The sequence below is a fragment of the Choloepus didactylus genome, chromosome 8, assembly GCF_015220235.1.
Source record: "Choloepus didactylus isolate mChoDid1 chromosome 8, mChoDid1.pri, whole genome shotgun sequence".
Lineage (NCBI taxonomy): Eukaryota > Metazoa > Chordata > Mammalia > Pilosa > Megalonychidae > Choloepus > Choloepus didactylus.
The window spans coordinates 77,012,689-77,033,155 of record NC_051314.1 but is presented as its reverse complement, the minus strand read 5'-3'; the positions used below and the strand labels follow the sequence as shown (position 1 = coordinate 77,033,155).

The 20,467-nt window shown below is 36.5% G+C and overlaps 1 protein-coding gene across 1 annotated transcript; it reads left to right on the top strand.

Annotated features, from left to right (window-relative positions):
• The first annotated feature begins 5,242 nt into the window (after positions 1-5,242).
• LOC119541345 (olfactory receptor 6C2-like) lies at positions 5,243-6,178 on the top strand. Its single transcript, XM_037845184.1, has one exon. It carries the CDS (start codon positions 5,243-5,245, stop codon positions 6,176-6,178), a length of 936 nt encoding a protein of 311 aa, XP_037701112.1.
• The last annotated feature ends 14,289 nt before the right edge of the window (positions 6,179-20,467 follow it).

Below are 20,467 nucleotides of genomic sequence, written 5' to 3'. Positions count from 1 at the left end.
TTGGGTAAACATTACATACCAAGCAACAAAGATAAGAACCATAGCCGATTTCTCATCAGAAACTACAAAGCCAGACAGCATCACGAAAACTACTGAAATGAAGCATTGCTACCCAGGAATTAAACATCACTGAAACTGTGGTGAAAATACTTTGAAAATATTTTTCTTAAAAATGAAGGTGAATAAATGCTTTCTCAGAAAAACAAAAGTTCAGAGAAATCACTGGCAACTGACCCATTATAAAAGCATTATTATAGGAAGTTCTTTGCACATAAGGATTGGTAATACCACACAGAAACCTGAGTCTATATAAAAATAAGAATGTGAAAATGTATCAAAAAGAAATTAAATATAGAAGGCATATTTGGCACCATTTTAATCACTCTGAAAGATAATGGCTAACAAGGCTGGGTATTGTGGACAGGTGACAGTGGAATCATGGGACTCAGGGGTACTAAACACAATGCATCCAGATTCTACATTCTTGTAAAGCAGAATATCATTGAGTTTACCAAGATCCCTGCATGTTTTGACTTGAAATAACAGTATAATTAATTTATGAATACTAATTTTTCCTAACATGACAGGGCCAGGGACAGGACCAAATATAGATAAAACGAAAGAAACATTAATCCTCCTAGACATTGAAATAAGATGTTTTAGGAATTGATAATCAGGTATCTTGGATGGGTTGCCTTGATTAGAACATATCCATGTGTCCTGTAACAGAAATCATCACATTCTCCCTAGCATATCCTCAAGAAGTTTTCTCCTGAATTTAAACTAAGACACCAACAGACAATGTAAAGAGGACATGATGAGAATGAGATTTTCACTTTATCTTCTAATTTTTCCATTGTTGCAACTGATGCTATTATTGTTCCATTTCTTATCTCTGTGGACTTTGTCCCACAGGTGCTGATTGATTTTCTTTTTTTTATATTTTTTGTGGTCAAAGTTAATTTCACTGTAGATTCATTAGTGATTTGAACAGGATCACCAGGGACATTTTTTGTTTTTTCACTCAGATATTCCCTGGGCATATGGGCAGATTAAAACAATAAAACACATGCCATTTCTATTAATGACAATTTATAGAGCAACCATTTTCATTGAATAGGGAGCTCAGACCTCTTCACATCCAAAGCCAGGGAGAGTTGCTAATGTTCATTTTTCATCCATTGTTTCAGCTCCAGAATAGGGGAAAATATTATTTCCTGCTTTAATGAGATAAGATATCTGATCAGATTCCATTCTAGACCTGGTGAGGGTAAAAGTGGTTTGGGTCGCTCTGCTTTTGTGGCCAATGGTAACCTTGTGGATCACCTTGCATTTGCAAGCACTCTTGCCTAGAAGAGCATGTGCAGCTTAAAAGTATGTCACAATTAACAGAAATACAGCCAGTAGCACCCAGTGATTCACAGACCCAAGAAGAAACTTTGGGTTACCTTGCCCAAAATTGATGGGAAACTACCACAAAGTAAGTATAAAATGCATGTCCTATCTGTGTCTGAAAGTTTGGCAGCTAGAACCATGGAATTGTGCACAAGCAGTCCTTAGGTAAAAGCAGTGAACTTGTATTTTTCTGTTAAAAAATCGAGACCCAAGTAGCACATTCATGCTAACAGAGGATTTGAAAAGTAATCTCTGAATTGTCATTCTGTTCCATATATAATGAGATCTCGGAATCTGAACATACTTTTAAATAGGGCTCTTGGTAGGGATCAGGATTAAAGGTGAGACTGTCAATGTATACAAACAGAGAATGTGGTCACTTCTGTGATATAATGAAAGATGCCAAAAAAGGATTTGGAAAATTATTTCTCCCTTTTTCATAGAACCCTAAACATAAGGACCAGAAAAAGTTTCAAAGGGGCAGCTATTCCTGCTATACAGTTTAATACCCTGCTAAATGGTTATCTTTGAATATTTCCACCTTTCTCTTGGGTTTTCTCAATCCTAAAAGAATCTGGAATAATTAAAGCCATATTAATTTGGTTAGATTATATTCTAGGATTTGGAGCCTCTGAAGTTGTTCTTTTACTAGTGTTTACAGTCCAGTTACTCATATTAAATTGTTCAATAACTAGGTAATTGTTATGAATTTAGAACATTATGTGGGCCAGGAAATGTGATACTGGTGATTTGTAAAGAAATATGCTTTTTTACAAATAGCCACAAAGTATGTATAACAAAGTGTTTTATCACACTTTTGAGAAAAATCCAAATTAAATAAATATCAGTTAGGTACTATCTTCTTGGCAATGAAAAACATCTAAAATAATACCCAAAATAATAATACCACAATCCCCAAGGCTTTAGAGAATAAAATAAAATCTCAGATACTCATGGGAATCTACACAGGACACATTTTCTAAAGGACTAGTTCAGCAATAACTATCAAAAGCTCTTTGAATCAGTGTTACTTCTTTCACAAGTTCTTAACTGTAAAATATAACATGGGGTGTAAGAATATTTATATACAAGTATGTTCTCTAAAAGACTACTATTTAACAAATGGAAGTAATGTAAGTGGTCAATATTGAAACTATTAATTTTACAAAATTCTTCCTTACATGATGGAATATACTGAACAAGTAAAATGTGTTTTTAAGAACGCTTAATGACATGATAATATACATTATAATTGCTGAAAATACATGAATGAATAAATGTGATATTAATTTAACAAAACATATCAAATGTTATTTACAATGTAATGTTAATTTTATGAAATATAAACACTGCATGTGCATCATTTTCAATGGATTAACAAATTGTAAATAAATACAAGATGTTAATAGTGATGGGCTCTGTGATGTTATTATAGATTTCCTCTTTTTTTTACTCTGTGGAAGTTTCTAAATGAATGCAGTAAATAAATGTATGCTAATCTTATTATGAAGCACTAAGTAATGTTACCATCATTAAATGGAAAAATGATAGAGTATCTTTTCATAATTTAAAGTTATCCCTGATAGCATAATGTAAAACAATCATACTACATAGCCTTAATTCCAGTATCAAATATAATTTTTATACTTATAATTTTTCTCTTAAAGCAGTTATTCAAACAATGATGTGAAGTCATTTACAAATTTCAGTACAGTCATTTCCTCAGAATTGAGAACACAAGATTATATTTCTAAAAGATATGCAAGAGAGGCAGAATAATGTCACACTTGATATTAATTTGGAGTCAGAGTATTGGCCAGCCTGAAGGCATTGGGCTAGGGAAGGCACTGGGTTATGAAGGTAGAAGAACCTTAAGAAAAGAGTAGAGGCACTAAGTGTAAAGATGTGTGGCTACCAGAAAACACTGACTGCTAGGCTAGTAGAACTGGCTCTGTTTGAGTATATGTTACTAAACAGCTCCCAAAATGAAGGAAATCATTTATCCCATTGCTTAGGTTACCAGCCTTTTTCTATGAAGCTATCTATAAACCCAGCCACACTGCAGTAACTCTCAATAGAAAAGAAATACCACTTTCTATAAATTCAGAGGAATACAACCCTTTGGGCATTTTTATGAGGAATATATTATAACATCACATTTATATCATTCATATTACAAAATAATTAGCATCTCATGGGAAATTTTATTCTAGCCACTTATTGAAAAAAACCAGATGTTCTGAGAATATTGTTTGTGGCTATGAAACATTTTAAAAGCTAACATTTTAATTAATTAATGATTATTAGACTTGACTAAAGATGAGCAATTGCCCAAATTTAGTTTTTCTGGAAATTCTATAGGTTTGGATCCAGTTTGCCCAGGGTCATATTCCATCTCTAACACTTAGATATGTAGTATTCCCCCATTAATGACAAGGTAAGTGATTAGGAAGGAAATGTGAGAAATCAAAAAACTAATCCAGGGCTTTCTGGGAGGTAGTGAAAGATGGATTCTTTTATATGATCCCCAGAAGTAGCAACACAGGGAAGCAGTCAGACAGGAACTTAAAAGAATGTATTTGATTTGTCAGCTTTTAGGAATATCTGTAGTTAATAGCCCAGTTTAGTGTATTCTCCATGCCAAACACAATCCTTGTTAAATATCAATTCCTGCTAATAACTGTTCTTTGGGGGAATAAATAGAGACTGAGTCCATCCTTAGAGTGTTGAAGGAGAGAAAAGTACCCGGAGGCAATGTGATACAGGTAACAATGCTTGGTAATATTCCCAAGGTTAAGGAAAATTTCCAGAGAAAGGAATCGTGGCTCTTTCTCCAAGAGGAATTATCCTTCCTCAACCCATTTTGTGGATATAAATTTCATGTTATTAAAGGAGCTAGTAAGTATCCTCAGAAGGCATTTGGGAACAGAAATATCTATGCATAATCTGTAGGTCCCAGCCAAGGACCATGGTAGTCTAAGGCAAGATTCAGTTCTCTGGTAAAGACCAAAAGTATATCCCAAATGTCAGTATTCAGGGAAGGCAAAGGATGGGTGGGTATTTAGGCATCAGAAGGATACTGAAACAGGATTTCATAGGAGGAGACACAGCAGAAACTTCAAAATGATACATAGGAGGGATGCAGATTTGAATATTCCAGCATCTCATTATGAAGAGGGTTCAAAGAAGAAACCCTGGAAGAGTAAAGGACTCAGAAAAATTCAAGGTAATTCTGGGACACAGCAACCATGTCAGCCAAACAATAAAGGTAACTCTAGGATGTAGGTGAGAGTAAGCAGAAATTATTTGAACAGAATGGGGTTGCAAAGCATGGGAAATTGTACAGCTAAGCCATTGGTGCTATTACATAATAATGGGATATGAAAAAGAATTGATGTGCTGTCATGACAGATGGAGAAAAAAAAATTTTGATGCACATTTTCTTCCATTTCACCAACATATGGAGCCCTGACTCTAAACCAACAATCAAGATACCGTAAAGCCTGTCCTCACTTCAAATGATGGACAGATCTTTGTGGCACATCCTGTCTTACTTAAAATTGGTCCTTTCACTGGAGTGGAATTGAAACTGTAGATGGATATTTTCCATTAACCCTATGCTGAAGACCTGGACAAAGCTGAATCAAGAGAAATGAAAAAGTATTCAATCATTTCTAACAAAGTATTACTGATGATCAAGTTAAAAGGGGTGGGGGTGGTGTAGCACCTAGACCCTTTCTTGGATTTTCACTGAATAGTACATTGAAATATTATTTTTACATTCTATTCCTCAGATTTAAAGTATATGATTTACTACAATGTGCTCCTTATAAATCTGAAGACAGTGATGAGAAATCATTCTACAATAACAATATTCATCTTGCTAGGACTAACAGATGACCCACAACTACAGGTTTTTCTGTCAGTATTTCTGTTGCTCACCTACATTTTCACTGTTGCTGGAAATCTAATCATTATCCTCCTCACACTGGTGAACTCCCACCTCAAAACACCTATGTACTTTTTCCTTAGGAATTTCTCCATCTTAGAAATAATATTGACTACTGTCTGTGTTCCTAGATTCCTGTACAGCATGACAACTGGGGACAAAAGTGTTACCTATAATGCTTGTGCCATTCAATTATTTTTTGTCATCCTCATTGGAGCAACAGAATTCTTCCTACTAACCGCCATGTCCTGTGACCGCTATGTGGCCATCTGCAAGCCCCTGCACTACACCACCATCATGAGTGACAGGGTGTGCAGCATACTTGTCCTCTGCTGTTGGCTCACTGGTTTGATGGTCATACTGCCACCTCTCAGCCTGGGAGTTCAGCTAGATTTCTGTAACTCCAATCTCATTGACCATTTTGGCTGTGATGCCTCTCCACTTCTGAAGATTGTGTGTTCAGACACAGAATTCATAGAACAACTTGTTTTAATCATGGCTGTACTGACCCTCATATTCACACTGGTGTGTGTGATTCTGTCCTACACATACATCATTAAGACAATTTTAAGACTTCCTTCTGCCCATCAAAGGAAAAAGGCTTTCTCCACCTGTTCTTCCCACATGATTGTAGTTTCCATCACCTATGGGAGTTGCATCTTCATCTATATCAAACCACCAAAGGAAGGGGTGGCCATTAATAAGGTGGTGTCATTGCTCAACACCTCAGTTATCCCTTTGATGAACCCTTTCATTTATACTCTACGGAATAAGCAAGTCAAACAAGCCTTTAAGGAGGCAATAAAAAAGACTGTGTTTCTCTCAAGGAATTAGGAGACTGATTTTAAATATTAAATATATATACTTATAAGTATTTCTTCATTTACTATGTATTCTAATGCAAATCTACAGTATACTGTGTTTAACCACCAAAGTTTCTTTTCTATTACTCCTAGAACCAAAGACCAAAGTAAGGATCATGGTCTTATTTTGAATAAAACCTTCCTTTATAATGATGCATTTTCTTAAATTTCGTATGAAAATTATTTCTAGGGGTCAAAACATGACTTCATCATCTTTACATCTGAAGCACAAAAGGACAGCAACAAAAACTGAATTCTTTTCTAGTCATTAATTTCTTTAGATTAATAGCTTTTTCAGGGTGAAAATTATTCCATTCTGGATTTCTTACTGGTCTAGGTACACTGTTCCAAGAAGAATGGGTAGAGGTGATTTACTTCCCATTTTTTGTAATACAAACACTCCTGCTAGGGGACCCTGCAAAACAAAACTCAATGCTTTAGCTTTCTCCATAGTCAGCAAAAAAGAGGAATAAGTAGGCTAACACTGACATATTTCAGCACAAAAATTTATTATTAAAAAGGAACTTCAAAATTTCCTATTAGGGTTAAAAAGCAAGGACTGTGCCTTCTTAACATCTCTTTTCTCTCTCAGAATCTTTATGACACAAAATTTGAGAGCAGTGCTAAATTTCAACCTACCCCACCTATGCCATTGTCACCAAGGTCACCAGTGGCCTCCTTCTGGCCAATTCTAATGGACACTTTTTGGTCCTTGCTTCACTGGTCTCCTCTGCATCATCTGACCCTGGCAACAATTTCCACCCTCATGGCATTTTTCTTGACCTTTTTTTTGGCTTTGGTGGCACCACTTGCCTCCCTTTCTTTCTGCTCCCTGTCTGGCCGATCCTTCTCACTTTCCTTGGAGGACTACCCCCCTCCCCTCAACCTTGAAATGTTAGAGCTTCTCAGAGTTTGTCTTAGGCTTCCTTCTCTTCCTAATGTACATGCCTTCCCAGAGTGATCTTATTCACTCCATTAGCTTCATTTCCACGTCATGTTTACCATATATGGCAACCCAAGCCTAAGGTGATTCCTCTTTTTCCCCAAGAAAAACTCCAAAAGAAAAAAATGTGGACGAGGGAAGAGATGTAGAAGTCTACAAGTTAATAATGACTTAAATTTATATATCAGCCTTATGACATAAGTCAGAACAAACAATTCAACAATTTTGTTCATGTTATCTGGTTATCTTCCAGTTATCAGTTCATTTGGAAAATGAAATGCCTTCATCACTAGAAAGAAAACATAACCCATGAATGCTTCAACAATTGTTTCCTCTGGGGATCTGCAGTCTGATATATCAAGCCCTGAACACAAAGGTCTAAAACCTATCAATACTTGTCTTTTTCTACAAGACTGTGACACAAAATAAACTCTAAGACCAGATGTCTGTTTCTTCTTTTGTGAATGAAAGCTCTTAAGGTTGGGTACAATAGTCAAAAGACCAAGGACTCCTACTTGGTTTGAATAGTGTTAATTTGTACAAACAGACAGCTGAAACTAAATATAATGAGGCATGTTATCAGAATAGAACTTTGAGTTCCATGATTCTGCAGGCAGTGTCCTAGGATTGGGTATATATTTTTATGAAGCAAAATAAACCAATGGAAAAGATTTCTATTCTCCAAACATTTCCCAATCTCTCTCTTAAAATACAATAGATATTATTATACCTGTGTTCTTAAATACTTTTGTAATATCTCATACTCATTGGTCTCAAAATTGAACCACTTCATTCAGCGTCTTTTCCTGTGAATTTCAATATTTGTTGCAACCAGCAACTCATTCATGGTCCAGTCAGTTCCACAGACATTTCGCAGGAACTTTAGATCAGTGTTTCAAAACTTTATGTCAATATCACCCAGAAATCTTGTTAAAATGCACATTCTTATTCAAGTGTGCTGGATGGAACCTGAGACTGTGTTTCAACAAGCTCGCATGTGATGGGGATGCAACAGGCCTAATGATCACAAGGTGATGATGGGAAATGACAGGTATATTGTAGATATTGAAATAACCAGTTCACTTCTCCATATTAGATGAAAGGGTCTGTGTCTAGGAAAGCCTTGGAGCAAACTTGATAATGCCTTGTAAAAGTTAACCATCTATTCTAAATATCAACACAATTTCCAGGAGTAACTTACTCCATTCTTGCCCCTGAGTCACCCCACTCACTGAAAGGAAGCCTTACTAAGAATTACAATACAGGGCTATTTGTATATTAATATATGCCTATAAAAGATGATAATAAGCTGTAATGCATAGAAGTCCTAATTTTCACAATATCTTTAATTGGTAACAATCAAATTTACCAATAGCTGTAAAGAAGAGAGCACTCATGTACTAGGGAAAGGGGATGATGTGGTAGGGGCAGGGTTGGGCAATAGGAAGGCAAAACGCTTCTATCTCTGTGTCCCAAAGAGTCATAATTTGGGCATCAATGCATAATTTCTGACATTTAAATCCTCCATATATAATTATCTCATGCTTCGAAACCTTTCCATCATTATTGTTACTGCATTCATCCCTTGTCTCATTCCTTCCTCTCATCATTCCAATCTAAATGCTCTCCAATTCATATCAATATGATTATAAAATGTCATTGTTGGTCTCCTTACAGCTCACCTCTTCTGACGGTGTGTTCACAAACCATCTCAAAAGCTCCTTTATCTGCTTATATCTTTCTAATGGGTCATTATCTTCTACATGAAAAAATGTGCAAATTCTATAGCCTGCATTAAAATCTCTCTTCATTATACCATGTCCAAATTCAAAGCTTTAGTTTCCAAATGTAACCTCAGTATTCAGAGATACATTCACATGCCATTGCTTTCCCTTAATTTTGAACATCTAAGGAATGTCTTATCCATACCACGACCACCTTGATATCAGTGGATTTTGTATATGAAATGAATTTGTGCCATGAAGAACAAACAGACCAAAGAGTGCTGTAAATTGCCACAGGCATTTTTCTAAATTTGGGTACCAAGGACAAAAGTCAAGAATCACAAAATTAAAACACTAGTATTGGTCTTGTTATACCACAATGTATTTTTAAAATCTTCTAACAACTCTCATACTTCCTGGTAAATGAGAAGCATTAGAGTTGGAAACAAATTGAAAGAAATCATTTAAAATTTTTACTTTGGTAAAGAAAGCTACAGTTTCATTTTCACTTTAGTCAGTGTTAGTTAATGAAGACTAAGTCAATAATACCAACTATAATAAATTATATTTCAATGATTCATATAACAAATATTTATTGCAGGATTAGAGCTTACAAAAAAAGGTGGAAGGATCTGGGGAAGCAAACATCTGGGTTGGGACAGAGTAAGAGAATCAGAGAAAGAGATACTGACCAGTCCATTTGAAGCCATAGGTTCCATCCCTGCCACTATGACCATTGTGCTTATAATCTCATTGGGCAAGGACAGGGGTGGCAGGAAAAAGAGGCTGATTACCCAGAAATAGGTAATCTGCTCCACCTGATTATTAATTTCTTTCTCTGCTCAAGTTACTCCTTGGTGAGCATTTACATGGAAAGCAAACATATTCACAACTCTGTATACATTGTGCGGGGCCTAACCACACACCTCTTAGTTATCAATTGTGTTTCTTACAATACACAGTGAATACACAGTGAAGTCATTAGCCACTAAACATGAGTTAGTGTAGACCCATAGTTTTGGCTATCTCTCTTTCCAATCAAAATGACCAGCTAGGTACAAGCATACCTTGGAGATATTGTGTGTTCAGTTCCAGACCACTGGAATAAAGCAAATACTGCAATAAAGCCAGTCACATGAACTTGTTGCTTCACAACACACATAAAAGTTATGTTTACAATATATTGTAGTCTATTAAGTATGCAATAGCATTATGTCCAAAAAACAATGTGCATACCTTAATTAAAAAACACTTTATTGTTAAAAAATGCTGAAGATCATCTGAGCCTTCAGTGAGTCATAATCTTTTTGCTGGTGGGGGGTCTTGCCTCCATGTTGATGAGTGTTGACTGATCAGCTGGTGGTTGAAGATTACTGTAGCTGTGGCAATTTCTTTAAAAAAGAAAATAATGATGTTTGGTACATTGACTGACTCTTCCTTTCACAAAAATTTCTTTGTAGCATGATAGCATTTACCACTGCTTTATCAACTAAGTTGATGTCTTATTCTAAATCTTTGCTATCATTTCAACAATGTTCATAGCACCTTCACCAGGAGTAGGTTCCATCTCAAGAAACCACTTTCTTTTCTAATCTATAAATAACTCCTCATTCATTCAAGTTTTATCAAGAGATTGCAACAATTCAGTCACATCTTCAGGATCCATTTCTAATTCTAGTTCTCTTTCTACTTCCACCACATCTGCAGTTACTTCTTCCACTGAAGTCTTGAGCCCCTCAAAGTTGCCCATGAGGGTGAAATCAGCTTCTTCCAAACTCCTCATAATGTTGATATGGTGACCTCCTCCCATAAATCATGAATGTTCTTAATGGCATCTACAATGGTGAATCCTTTCCGGAAGGTTTTCAGTTATCTTTGCTCAGATAGATCAGAGGATGTTAATAGTGACTATGGATATTAGGAAACATATTTCCTAAATAAGAAGACTTGAAAGTTAAAATGACTCTTTGATTCACAAGCTGCAGAATGGGTGTTGTATTAACAGGCATGAAAACATTAATCTCATTCATCTCCATCAGAGTTCTTGGGAGACCAGGTAAGTTGTCACCTTTTGAAAGACACCTTTTTTTCTGAGCAATAGGTCTCAATAGTGGGCTTAACATATTCAGTAAATCATGTAATTAACAGATGTGCTGTCATCCAGTCTTTGTTGTTCCATTTATAGAGCACATGCAAAGTAGTAGATTTAGCATAATTCATAAGGGTCCCGGGGTTTTTCAAAATACTAAATGAGCATTGGCTTCAACTTAAAGTCACCAGCTACATTAGTTCCTAACAAGAAAGTGAGCCTGTAATACCCAAAGTCCAATTTGATGCAAGTATTAATCTTTTTTAGACTCAGTCTATTCCCAGAAATGCATGGGAATAAATCATCAAAAAACATTTACAATAACAACCAATAAATGTAGACACCATCAATTTATTATCACAATGGTACTCATCTACTCCTCTTGCACTGATATGGCCTTATCGACCCAAATTTCCCAGGAATATCAGTGATTATGTCTGCAAGAATGATTCTGTTATCTCTCTGTTTGATAAAACTTGTTATTCTATCCCACTTTTCAGGTAGATAAAAGGTAAACTAAAATACTCCATTTGCTAGAAAATTGTACTTCTCTTTACCAAAGCCAAACTATGTTAAATAGAATTGCATATACCTATCATCTGTGTGTGTACCTGCACACGTCTCTGTGTGTTTTTCCCTTTTGGATTATCATCTTAACAAACAAAGGAATTAATGGAACAGACATGTAAGTGACAATTTCTACTTGTATTCTGTATTGTTGTCCAACTTTTCATCATAATAGTTTTCCTAGCTACAAGAAAACTCCATCCAATCTTACTCAAAAAGGCTTACAAAATTAATCAACAAATAAAAAACACAAATATTTAAGGGCTCAGTTTTGCCTTCTCAATTTCCTCCCTCCCTACCCCAATACCAGTTACAAATTTCTACCTCTATTTCACCACCCCTCTCTTTTCTCATAATTTTCTATTGTTTCTCTGATCTGAAGAAACACATGCTAGACCAGGAGACAGCAAATCCAATTTCTACTACCATCAACTCAGACAAATCTTTTAACTTCCTGGTCACTTCAGGATTTCTGGAGATCTTAGACCAGAGAGCAAGGTAGAAGAGTAAGGCAGCACTAGAAAACAGTGAAGAAATTTCAGTGATGCCTAGGGAGCTATCCCAAGACGACTTATGGGGCCAAGAAATTGGACCATAATGGATCAGTAGTCCCAATTCTCCTGGTACCAGAGACGTTATCTGTAAAATATCTCCTTATATTGAGGAACACATAAGGAGAAATAAATCCGCATTCCCCCAGGCCATTCACAATCTATCCACTTGGAAAGCGCTCATGCAGAATGTTCCATTAAAAATAAAATGGGATAGAAAGGCTTGTGGAGATTCTAAACTGTAAACCAAGCAAAGCACAGTTAATAATTCCATTACCAAGGTAGGTTAAAAGAGCAATGAAAGGACATCTTCAGTTTGCTAAGGATAGACAAGATCAAAGGTGCAGCAGCAGATAATTATCTTTCTTATTTCTCTTTTACTTAACTCTGAGAATGAATAATCTAACCATATAATGTATTTGTTCATATGATTTTTTTCACTAATTTTTCTCTTCTACATTAGATACTAAACTCCACAAAGTCAAGGCCTGTGTCTGCTTTTGTTTACTGACTATTTCCAGTAAAGTTAAATTTACTCCATAATTCCTCTCCCACTGGGCTCTTACCCCAAACCCAGGTAATACAAAGGTCCCATGGTCTTACCAAGGCCATGGAGAAGCTCTTCTAATCATTAGCACATGAAATTGTCCACTGGCCCCCACCTACATGTCCTTTTTGCCTGCTGGTTATGCTGCTTCCCTTCCATGCTTGAAATTGGAAATCTTTGGGAAAGATGGGGCCTGGAACCAAGCACCATGTAATGAATCCCACTAAGCTGTAAGAACCAGGAGGAAAGCACAGGCTGTTCTCATTGTGGAGCACACACCAAATCTCTTTCCTTTGTTCCCTATTCTCCATAGGTTTAGGCTTTGAGAAATAAAATTCAGAATCTCTTAACTATTCTCTCAGAAGTTATCTTACCACAGAAGATTCATCTTTCCACATCTTATCCAGGACCCTCCCCCACCTTCCACAGGCACATCAGTCTTAGTGATAATGGCTTTCCTTTTTGTCTTGCTAGCAGTCATTAACTCTATAGCATTAGTGATTCTTTTTAGGACATTAGTACACTAGATCTTACACATGAAATTAATAAGAAGAGGAAAAGAACACATAATTCAAGATTGTTATAAAGATTAGAAAGTATTTATTTAAACTTCGTAGCATATATTTGGTACTTTAAATGGAAAAAACATATGTAGAAAAAAATAGTAAAATGAAATGGAGAAAGACAACTACTTCTCCAGTCATTCCTTCCACATTCCTGCCATCTAGCTAAATGGTCCTTTCTGATTACTGACAGTTAAGAGCATCACCTGTGAAGACAGTCCTCCCTGGTCCCACTGTGTAAAAGAAGCTCTTACTGGATACCAAATGTACCACTGATTTCACAGCAAAGGAAGTACAGCAATGACTGTTAGGGCTGTGTGTCTCCTCATTTTGAAGACATGATGGGAATTTCTTCACTTTTAAGGATAACTATATGTTGTTAGGTGTACAGGGGTGCAAAAGAAAGCCGAGCAGCCAAAGGAATGGACTGTGCAAGTTATCAATTTATCGATTCTCAGCTCCAAATTCATTCTTTTGGCCTGTTCTGTGAAAATGGAAATGAGCCTTATAAATATTCCTCTTTTCCAGAAGGCATGATGTTAAGCTGTCAGTGAAGAAACCTGGAGGGACAATGGAGAAGTAACGGGTTTCTCTTCTTGGTTCAGGTGTGCTTATCCCATTGTTTTCCTGCACTGTGTAAAAGAATCAAATATCTAGGAATAAATCTAACCAAGGATGTAAAAGACCTGTACACAGAAAATTACAAAACATTGCTAAAAGAAATCAAAGAAGACCTAAATAAATGGAATGACATTCCATGTTAATGGACTAGAAGACTAAAATCATTAGAAAGTCAATACTAACCAAAGCAATTTATAGATTCACTGTAATTCCTGTCAAAATTCCAACAATCTTCTTTGCAGAAATGGAAAAGCCATCATCAAATTTATATGGAAGACTAAAAGACCCCAAATAGCTAAAGCCATCTTGAAAAATAATGAAGTTGGAGGACTCACATTTCCCAATCTTAAAACTTATTATAATACCACAGTAATCAAAACATCATGGCATGGTACTGGCACAAGGACAGATATATAGACCAGTGGAATTGAATTGAGAGCTCAGAAATCAATCCTTACATTTATCGCCAACTGATTTTTGACAAGACAGCAAAAACCACTCAATTGGGAAAGAACAGTCTCTTCAACAAATGGTGCTGGCAAAAGTGGATCTCCATTTGCACAAAACAGATGACACCTACCTCACACCATATACAAAAAATCAACTTAAAATGGATCAAAGAGCTAAATGTAATGGCTAGAACTATAAAACTCCTAGAAGAAAACATAGGGAAGCATCTTCAGGACCTTGTGTTAGGCACTGGTTTCTCAGAATTACAACCAAAGCACAAGCAACAAAAGAAAAATATATAAATAGGATCTCATCAAAATTAAAAAATGTTGTCCCTCAAAGGTAAAATGACAGCCTACACAAAAGGAGAAAATATTTGGAAACTACATATCCAATAAAGGTTTAATATCCAGAATATATAAAGAAATCCTTTAACTTAAAAGTAAAACAGCCCAAGGAAAAAAAAAAAAAAATGGCCACATTGTGGGCAGCAGAAAGTGGAGCCTATCCAGCTTTCCCTGACACATCCTGCCCCCTGGGTAGTTTTCAGCAGCAAGCATTACCTACCTTTAGAAAGCTTTGGGTGGGAGATCCAGCGGCATTCCCTAGACAGCTAAGAAATTCCTCAAGTGCCCCAGTTTGCTTCTAGATGGTTTTCTGATGATGGCTTCATGGTGAATCAACAGCAACTACTCCTCCTCAGGTGATTTCACAGCAGCTTTCAAGCAAGTCTAGCAGGTGGCCCCAAATGGTTTTCCTGCAAGTCAACACAACACCTGTGGGAAGCATCCCAGAAAATTTCACTGACATTGCAACAGGTGTTTCTCTGCCCATCAGCCTCGGCTTGCCAACAACGGACCAGTTCTGGCTCAGGGCAAACCAGCAATTTCTCTGTCATCCAGTGGGTTTCAACTACAACCCCTCCAACAAGGTGTGAATCACAGCCTTAGGGAGGATTCTTCTTTAAGTTTGTTCCTTCTTGGATATGATCCCTTCACCCTTCAGTATCCTTTTTACCTTCTTAACAAAATCACTCTTGCTCCAATCCCCTGTTAATAATTCTTTACATTCAACTTCCTTATTCAAATTACTCTGTCGTTTCTGTTCCCTAACTGGACACTAACTGAGTACCACTGATACTCTTTCATCTAGAGATAGGACATTTGTTCCCTTCCCTTGAACATAGCTTCTCCTAATGGAATGCAGATGAACTGATGACTTATAAGGCTAGGCCATAAAGGGTGATACAGCTTCTGCCTAGTTTCTCTCTTTCTCTCCCCCTCTCTCTCCCTCTACCTCCCCCTCCCCGTCTCCCTTTCCCTCCTCCTCCTTTTCCCCCTTCCCTCCCCCTCCCACTCCTCCCTCTCACTCTCTCCTCTCTTTTTCCATCTCTTGGGACTGGCACTTCTGGAGTCCTGAGCCAAGATATAAAACCCAGAAATCCTGAAGCTCCCATGCTGGAGGGGACCACTTGGAGAGACCATACAGAGAAAGAGGTGCCTAAGATGCCTGAGGAGCCACAGCTATTTGCAGGCATCAGAAATTTGAGTAGCCAGCTTTCAGATGATTTGAGTCCTCAGCCTTCAAACTGCCTCAATGATACTGTGTGGGGAAGAGACAATTTGTCTTCATCAAACCATATTATATTGTTATAAGCTACTAAATTTGGGGGGGGGGATTTGTTATGTCACATGAAATAACTGAAACAGACTATAAACTTGTGCCAGGGGCTGTCTGTGCTTTACCAACCACCTGTGATGTGGTTCTCATTGTCAATTGGGAAGCAAGTGATCAATCTCCAAAACCACTCATGGTACCAACAAACATTAGGTTGAGTTCTCTGAAAGCAGATACTGAGATAGAATTTGGCTTTCAAAATAGTGATCAATACTTGTGGACGGAAGCTGGGATGTCACAGAGGGAAGAAAAATCAAATTGTAGTGCAATTCCAATTAAGCCTTGGCCAACCCCACAGAGAGCTCTGGAGCATATGTGGTTCATCATAGTTGTCACAAGATGTGCCAAACAGCTGGGCCTTTATACTCCTACTTCAATCAGTCACTAAATATGACCATACCAAGAATGGCATGCACTTGGTAAGATGGGTCTCTGCACCTAAGACAAACCCTGATAGAATTGACAGCTGAAGACTGCTGACAGACATCTAGTAGCTTGTAACAAGTCCTTCCTGAACATCTCCATGTCCAGCAACCAGTATGAATCTAGCGGGCTTTCATTCAAAAGTGTTGATCCTTTGATAACAGAAGTGGGTGCAAAAGAGCCAACTAACCTATACTGTGTTCTCAGAGGATTTTAATCTTGGGGAGAGGAACAGGGATTCAAGGTATTTGGAGCTAAATCACACAAAGGCAGAGTCTTGGAGAGATGGTCCACGAGTCCCTAGTACTGAGATCCTTGAAACTGCTTTGGTTTTCACCTTTGTTGAAGTAAGAGTCTGAGACTCTATTTAATTATGGGAACTACACACTAACCTTCCAACATTTTCTGTTTGTTTGTTTAAGTTAGCCAGAGTCAGTTTCTGTTGCTTATAACAAATGATTCCTAAAACATTAATATACCCACAAGGATTTTTTTGTTATTCCCTCTGCCTGGAACACATACCTTTCTTCCAACCCTCAGATCAAATGTCTTATCCTCAAAGGGGTATTCCCTATCTTAAACAGACCACCTCCTCCATTCTCCATTGTTTATCACCTATCATTATCTCTTCCTTTATCTGCCTTAATTTTTTTCATTACACATATCCAAACTTTTATTTGTTGCTTTTCTGTCATTATCTGTATCTCTGAGTAGGACAGAAACTTCATGCCATTAGAGATCTTTCAATTATTTCCCACTAGATTCCCCCATTTCTTGAATAATCACTAGCACATATTACTCAAAAAAAATTTAATGAAATAATTCCAAATGGAAACTCAGGATTGTTAAGCAATATGGAAGTAATTAACAAATGAAGAAACTGAGATGTGATTAACATCATGTCGATAGTTACTTAGCTGGTTAGTGACAAAGCCAAGATATGACTCAGAAAATTTTATTCCAGAGTCTCAACTCCTATTCACTGGGCTAAATATAGTTTCTACTATATTATTCTGCATATCTCTAAATAGCAAAAATATCCATAAGGATCTGTGGTTGCATAATGGAAGTAGTAAATCAGCCAGAGGAACTCTTTGGCCCTTTGCAAGAAAAGTTTCATTGGAGCAATAAGGGCCAAAGCCAAAATGCAGTGAATTATAAATTATTGGGAGGTGAGGAAGTGGGAGTAGTGAATACTGACACCAAACACACTCTTACTTCATGAACATTTAATAGGCCTAGAATGCACTACTCCAGAAATAAACATGAATAAACATTTTATTTATGCTTTACTCAAATGTCACCTCAACAGACAGGATTCCAACTATTCTTTTTTAAAAGTAAAATGACCTCCTCTATCATTGTCAATCTATTAAACTTTTTTTTTTTTTAGTTTATAATAGTCTATCTCCCCCAGCAATAATATATGTGCCACACAGACACTGCGCTAGTCTCTTTTATTCACTGCTCTATCTCAAACCAAGAATAGTTCCTGGTTTATATTAGGTAAATTAAAAAATAGTCATTGCATTAATTTATTATTGTATTTTCATTCTGTAACATCAGAATGAAGTATATTAAAATGTGATAATCAAATATCAAATATATTAAATAATGTGATAATAATTATTGTTATAATAATATCCCTGGAACCATTATCAATACTATAGCATCTATCTGTTATTTCCCTTTCTTGTCCCCTTCCCCACTCCCAAAGATAACAACTATATTTAATGTGTTTACTTTTCCCTTCCTTCAAAAATAGTGTTTATTTCTTACACATTTTAATATATTAAATGTTTTGGTTTCCTCTTTTCCAGAGTTTTATAAAAAATGGCATTATAGTGAATGTGGTCTTCAGTTATTTGCATTTTTTATTCAATATTATGTTGCTAAGATACATCCATAGTGTTACAAGATGCAGTAAAATTTCTGCTATGTAAACATACCACAACTTATTTACCATTGTCCTGAATTTAGAGTCTGTTTCCTGAGCTTTTGTTATTATGAACAATGTCACTAGAAGCATTCTTGTCTTCAGTACATGTGAGTAAGAGTTCTCTTAGATATATGCCCAGAAATGGATCTGCCAGACAACAGATAATGTGAATATTTAACTTTAGAGCTAAGGACATATGTTTTACAAAATGTTTGCACCAAAACCCCCTTGAGGGACTGGGAAAAAATGTGGAAATATTAAACTTCTCCACCTGGGGAATTACTGCTATTCTCACAAGCATTGGGGACTACCAATTTAGACGGCTGAGCCCTTGATCTTGGGGTTTGCCCTTATGAAGTTTGTAACTGCAAAGGAGAGGCTAAGCCTACTTACAATTGTGCCTAAGAGTCACCCCCAGAGAACCTCTTTTGTTGCTTAGATGTTGGCCTTTCTCTCTAAGCCAACACTGCAGGTAAACTCACTTCCCTCCTGCCTATGTGGGACATGACTCTTAGGGGTGTAAATCTCCCTGGCAACGTGGACGTGACTCCCACAGTTGAGCCTGGACCTGGCTTTGGCTTCATAGAATTGAGAAAGACTCTTGACCAAAAGGGGGAAGAGAAATAAAACACAATAAAGTTTCAGTGGCTGAGAGATTTCAAATGGAGTCAAGAGGCCATTCTGGAGGTAAATCTTATACATTATATAGATATCCCTTTTTAGTATTTAGTGTATTGGAATAGCTAGAAGGAAATACCTGAAACTTTTTAACTGCAACCCAGTAGCCTTAATTCTTTAAGATGATTGTATAACTATATAGCCTACATGGTGAGGCCATATGATTGTGAAAACCTTATGGCTCACACTCCCTTTATCCGATGTATGGACATCTACTAGAAAAATGGGGACAAAAATAAACAAAACAAATAGGTGGGATGGGGGATGTGATGTTTTGAGTGTTCTTTTGTATATATATATATATAATATAAATATAAATAATATATATATATTAATTTTATCAAAAAAATTTTTAGAAAAACATTTCCAGACAAAATAAAACAAAGGAATAAGTAAAACAAATATCCTGAAATAACTTCATTGCTTCCAATGTGCTCCTTCCATACCACAAGAAAATTAGCAAACCATAGTCATTCCTGGGTATACCCATATCATTAAGATTACCCTCAATATCTTATCTGTTCTTATCAGATTATTGTAACTGCTATCTATCTCTAGGCCCCCTGTATTCTACCTTAAGAGCTCACATTAGTGGTGACATACAATGTGTCTCCTTTTGTATCTGACATTATTTCACTTAACTTATTCACTTAAAATTCATCCATGTTGCCATATGCTCCACAACCTCATTCCTTCTCACTGTGGCTGCATGTATTCCATCATATGTATGAACCACAATTTGTTTATCCACTCATCTGATGTAGGACATTCAGATTGTTTCCATTTCTTGGCAACTGTGAAAATGCCACTATGAACATCGGTATGCAAATATCTGTTCATGTCACTGCTTTCAGGTCCTCTGGGTAAATACTGGGAAGCGAAATTGCTGGATCGTAGGGTAATTCAATATCTAGTTTTCTAAGGAACTGCCAAACTGTCTTCCAGAGTGTCTGAACCATTACACAGTCACATCAGCAATGAATAAGAGTTCCAATTTCTCAACATCCTCTCCAGCATTTGTAGTTTTCTGTTTCTTTAATGGCAGCCATTCTTACCGGTGGGATATGATATCTCATTATGGTCTTGTTTTGCATCTCCCTAACAGTTAGCAAACATGAACATCTGAACATTTTTTCATTTGTTTTTTAGCCACTTGTATTCCTTCTTTGGAGAAATGTCTTTTCATATCTTTTCCCCATTTTATAATTGGGCTATTTGTACTAATGTCATTGAGTTGCAAGATTTCTTTATATATACAAGATATCAGTCTCTTATCAGATAAATGGTTTCCAAATATTTTCTCCTGTTGAGTTGGCTGTCTGTTTAACTTTCTGACAAACTCCTTTGAGGTACAGATGTTTTTAATTCTGAGGAGTTTCCATTTATCTACTTTTTCTTTCATTGCTTGTGCTTTAGGTGTAAGGTCTAAGAAGCAACCTCCTAATACAAGGTCTTCAAGATGTTTCCCTATATTATCTTCTAGGAGTT

Excerpts from the sequence above, each read along its gene's own strand:
- LOC119541345 (XM_037845184.1), top strand. The coding sequence starts at position 5,243 with ATGAGAAATCATTCTACAATAACAATATTCATCTTGCTAGGACTAACA.